At 31.8% G+C, this 5,131-nt stretch overlaps 1 protein-coding gene across 1 annotated transcript; it reads left to right on the forward strand.

Annotated features, from left to right (window-relative positions):
• The first annotated feature begins 1,105 nt into the window (after positions 1-1,105).
• LOC145063077 (serine/threonine-protein kinase SRK2A-like) lies at positions 1,106-4,881 on the forward strand. The gene is made up of 10 exons (XM_079010669.1): positions 1,106-1,529; positions 1,639-1,761; positions 2,000-2,074; positions 2,245-2,346; positions 2,556-2,609; positions 2,724-2,816; positions 2,888-2,980; positions 3,100-3,204; positions 3,283-3,381; positions 4,274-4,881. Exons 2-10 carry the CDS (start codon positions 1,642-1,644, stop codon positions 4,595-4,597), a joined length of 1,065 nt encoding a protein of 354 aa, XP_078866795.1. The 5' UTR covers positions 1,106-1,529; positions 1,639-1,641; the 3' UTR covers positions 4,598-4,881.
• The last annotated feature ends 250 nt before the right edge of the window (positions 4,882-5,131 follow it).

Genomic DNA, 5,131 nt, shown 5'->3' on the forward strand with positions numbered 1-5,131 from the left:
TACCCTAATATTGAATAAAAGATGAATATATATATATATATATATATATATATATATATATATATATATATATATATGGGTACCCAACATGATAGTTCAAGAAAGTATTTAGAAGTAAAAGTAAAAATAAAGTATAATATATGTGTAATCATGAAGTAATCTAAGTTATTTGGTATGGGTTGTAGGGGTGCAGGGAGAGAGAGAGAGAGAGAGATAAAGAGATAGATGGATAGATAGATAATATATATATATATATATATATATATATATATATATATATATATATATATATATAGAGAGAGAGAGAGAGAGAGAGAGAAGTTCATCTAGCTTACGTCAATACAAGTTATTAAGATCCTACTCGATGGATTCATGTGAGTCTTCTCACTATACTGTAGGACATTGTGTGCCATGATATGTTGATTGTCTTTGTGACTTGCATGATAGACTCTGTTTGACCCATGACATTTGTATGAAAGACTATCTTTGACACATAGCAGAAAATACCATGTTTGGCCCATGGCACGAAGTGACTGTAAGACTATGATTCGACCCATAACATTCACATGTGTTAAAAAAGACCAATTACTATTATGTATTGATACGATATATGATATATTGGGAAACTCACTAAGCTTTGTGACTTGCATGATTTTAAGTTTATATGGTTTTAGATACTTCTAGTAGCAAAGACAAGAACCTATTCTGATTGAATTGCATCCACCGTAGTTTCAACACTGTCTATTTTTTTATTACTATGATATTTTGTTTATTTTGTTTTGAAACTACATTTGATAATATAATGATCTTTTGATGAAATTGTATTTGGTTGGTTTTGCTTTAAATAAAGATGAAAAATTTGCTTTATATTATATTCTAGGATGTTTCATGCCTTAAAAAAACACACAAAAAAACACAAGGGACATTTAAAAAAAATGATTAATTTGTATGGACATTTTGCCTCTAATTTATTGTTTGGAGGGCTTGTGCACAAAAGTTGATTAACATGTCAATCTCAACCCTTCAAAAACTACGATTTTATTATTCTACCCCCTGGTAATTTGTCTTCAACCCTATCCCTGTCGTTCCCTCTCTTTCCAGGAAACTTCAGTCTATTTTTAGATATTCTCTCTCCAATCCATAAACAATCCCTGATTTCTTTAGAATCTCTCTCTCCTACAGATTCCATAGATGCACAAAACGCACGCACTTCTCTCTCTTGCAATCGGTTTGCATGTTCTTTCATAATCCTTTCTCTTAATAATCATCCGCAATCCCACATACTTATCACTAAATTCATCCTTTTACACCAAAACCCATATCAAATATTTGGATAAATACACAAATCTATTCCAATTGCACCGATTGTTATCCAGGAGATTAGGGTTTCCGGTTTTTATGGTCTAGGATAACAATGAATTGAAGCTCAATTGTTCTGTATTAAAAGTTCAAAATTTGATTCGAATCACGAAGCCCCCCATTTTGATCGAATTTTTCTCTGGGCTTTCTATTTTCGGAAGAACATTGAGGTAAGCTCCGATTGAATTTAGGTTTAAGCAGTTTTGAAATGATAACCAAACATTGCGTTTTTAATCGTAACAAAATCTCTTATGATGTCTCGATGATTTAAAATCATAGAAAATGGACAAGTACGAGCTTGTGAAGGATATAGGATCTGGGAATTTTGGCGTTGCAAGGTTGATGAGGAACAAGGTCACCAAAGAGCTTGTTGCTATGAAATATATAGAAAGAGGGCATAAGGTATAATACGATTTTCCTCATATCTTTAATATTATATTATAAATTAATCTTGTTTTATTCTAATTGGTTTGTTTTGCAAGTTAGAATTGTTCAAACAGAAATTCTTTCTCAGTTTCTTGATTGCCTTAAATCATATATAATTCCCACTTGATTACGCATCCAATTTTGTAGTCATTTGTTTATGTTTTACTTTAATTTCAAGAAGGTATCTAACCATATATATCTTTTTTGGTTGTAGATTGATGAAAATGTTGCACGAGAGATCATAAATCACAGATCTCTTCGACACCCAAATATAATTCGGTTTAGAGAGGCAAGTAGCTTTCTTCACATCGATATCCACCATTACAAATCATTAATCTTATTAATTTTGATCAACAAGATTCATCTGTCTTGTCAATTTGACCAAATGTCAATGTCTTCTAATAAAAGATGCCCCAAAAGTTGCAAATAAGCTTTATAATCATGGTGATGTTTCTATAGGTGGTGTTGACACCCACCCATCTTGCTATTGTAATGGAGTATGCTGCAGGAGGGGAGCTTTTTGATAGGATTTGCAATGCTGGAAGATTCAGCGAAGATGAGGTTTAAATTATTCTAGGGCTATTTTTGTCCTTTGCACAAATGAGAGGTTGACAGCTAATCCCTGACAAAAAAGACAAAAAGCTGCAGTTTTTGTCCCACTAACATCAGTCTAATGCACGCAAAACACAGTATAACATGTTATGTTCTAATGCACGCAAAACACAGTATAACACAGTTCTGTTTATTGATGCTATTTGTCAATTTTTCAGGCTAGATACTTCTTCCAGCAGCTTATATCAGGAGTGCACTACTGTCATTTCATGGTAAAAGTGACTTTTGAAAAGATGAACTCTAACATGACAAATACATTATTGATTATACATCTTTTATTTATTGAATTTTAATAATAATAATAATATAATATGAATCTTGTGAAGCAAATATGCCATAGAGACTTGAAGCTTGAGAACACTCTTTTAGATGGAAGCCCTGCACCCCGCTTGAAAATTTGTGATTTTGGCTACTCAAAGGTGTTTCATTATTTCTCAAGGGTTGAAATTGTAAATATTAATCAAGATATTAATAATCTTACTTTGTGTAGTCATCCCTGCTTCACTCAAGACCTAAATCCACAGTTGGAACTCCTGCTTACATTGCCCCTGAGGTTCTATCCCGTAGAGAATATGATGGAAAGGTAATAATAAAAAATAATAATAATAATAATAAGTTGTTTTATATAATCAGAAAATTATTTTGATTAATTTATATGAATATATGTATCTTTTTGGCAAATGTTGATTTGTGTTGATTCAGTTGGCTGATGTTTGGTCTTGTGGAGTGACACTTTATGTAATGCTTGTGGGAGCATACCCTTTTGAAGATCAAGAAGACCCTAAAAACTTTAGGAAGACTATTCAAGTAAGACAGTTGACTTTTTTCTTTAAAACCATTGTGTTGACTTTGACTTTTGATTATTATTATTGTTTTTTTTTGTAGCGAATAATGGCTGTGCAATATAAGATCCCAGACTATGTTCACATATCTCAAGACTGTAGGCACCTTCTTTCTCGGATATTTGTTGCTGGTGCTTCTAGGGTATGTATTTACTTTTTTTTTTTAATTGATTTTTTTTTTAAAATATTTGAGAAAATTAAATCATATGTTAAAGGCAACCTAACATGAACTTTTGGCATAATTACATATTATGAATGTGTAATTACAAGTCAACACATAACTGCTAGCTTTTGTTTGTTCACATTGAAAAGTCAAAGATGGATGATTAGTCAACATCCAAGTTGTAACCTTTCTCTATTTAACAAGGATGAAATAGTTTTGTATTTTATGATAAAGTCTTTATTTTCATTTGGTGAAAATCTTTATGTTCAATTATGTGGATCCTGTATTGATATATATTCTTGTTAATGAGGCCTACAAACCAAATATGACAAATATGCTACTATAGTCTCCACCTTTTCCCCTAAATAAAAGGGCAAAAAAAAAGACACGTGTACTTTCATCATTATATCTTTTAGTCAATTATTTAGTTTTCTGTAGCGATTAAATCATTATACTATTCTTGACTGTATTAAAAGAAAACATTTTCCCATTTACTCGGTTTTGATACCAGGGAAAAATACAGAAAAACACACCATTTTATAAATTAGCCACTAAGCAATTAATTATAATTAGATTTGTAAAAAGTGCAAAGATAGTCCCTGCGGTTTGCCTTTTGTTAGTTTGGGTCCAAAAAGGCCTTTTTTATTTACTTTTGTAACAGGGTTTCATTAATTTGGTCCCTCCATTCGACATTGTGAAATAGATTCTTTTAAGTCCTTGTAAAATGACTATTTTGCCCCCCATTTCGATTTATTTTATTCATTAAGTCCTTGGTTTTGCGGTTTATGTATCTTTTCCCAAAGAAAGTTGATAGATGCTTGAATTTATTGATTACATTACAAATTCGATTTTTTTTTTTCATATTGTGTAGAGAATTAGCCTAAAAGAAATCAAAAGCCACCCATGGTTTCTGAAGAATCTGCCAAGGGAATTAACTGAAGCAGCTCAAGCTGTTTATTACAGAAAGGAAAACCCGACATTTTCACCACAAAGTGTAGAGGAAATCATGAAAATTGTGGAAGAAGCAAGATCTCCTCCTGCAGCTTCGCGTTCCATTGGAGGGTTTGGATGGGGTCAAGATGAAGAAGATGATGATGATAAAGAAACAGGGGAAAAGGAAGCTGAAGATGATGAAGATGAGTATGATAAAAGGGTGAAAGAAGCTCATCAAAGTGGTGAAGTTTGTCTTTCTTAAAAAGAGTTTTTTGTTTTATGTTTTGGGTTTGTGTAAAAAGCCAGTTTTACTTAAAAGGGGAGCTTAATAATTGAAGTATGTAAACCTCTATTGCATGTGGCCAATATTTAGGTGTGTTGATGGCATTGTATACTTGAATCTTGGTTTGGGTCGTTGGTTTTTTTTTGTTTTGTTGGAAGCCGGGAATGTCGGTTCTTGTGGTAATTAAATTTAGATTTGTTGTTGAAGTTATTTGTGTTTGTAAAATGTTTGATATTATATTGTTTTAAGGTTGTAATGTGTAACTTTCATTGCATGATAAGTCATTACTAGAATGATCTTTTATGTGAAAGAGTTATTCTTCTATCAATTTTTAAGCTCGAAACACATATATTATGTAAAATGTAAATCATATGCCCACATACAAAATTCATAGTAAGTTTAAAGGAATAATCAAAAGAATTAGAGTTAGGGAGCAAAGGGATAGGTGGTGATGATAAGTAATATTAAGGTGTTGTTTGTTTTTTCGAAACCAAAACGTCTGCAATTTGCGGA

Source organism: Lactuca serriola, chromosome 7 (assembly GCF_051521515.1).
Source record: "Lactuca serriola cultivar US96UC23 chromosome 7, Lser_US96UC23_V15, whole genome shotgun sequence".
NCBI lineage: Eukaryota > Viridiplantae > Streptophyta > Magnoliopsida > Asterales > Asteraceae > Lactuca > Lactuca serriola.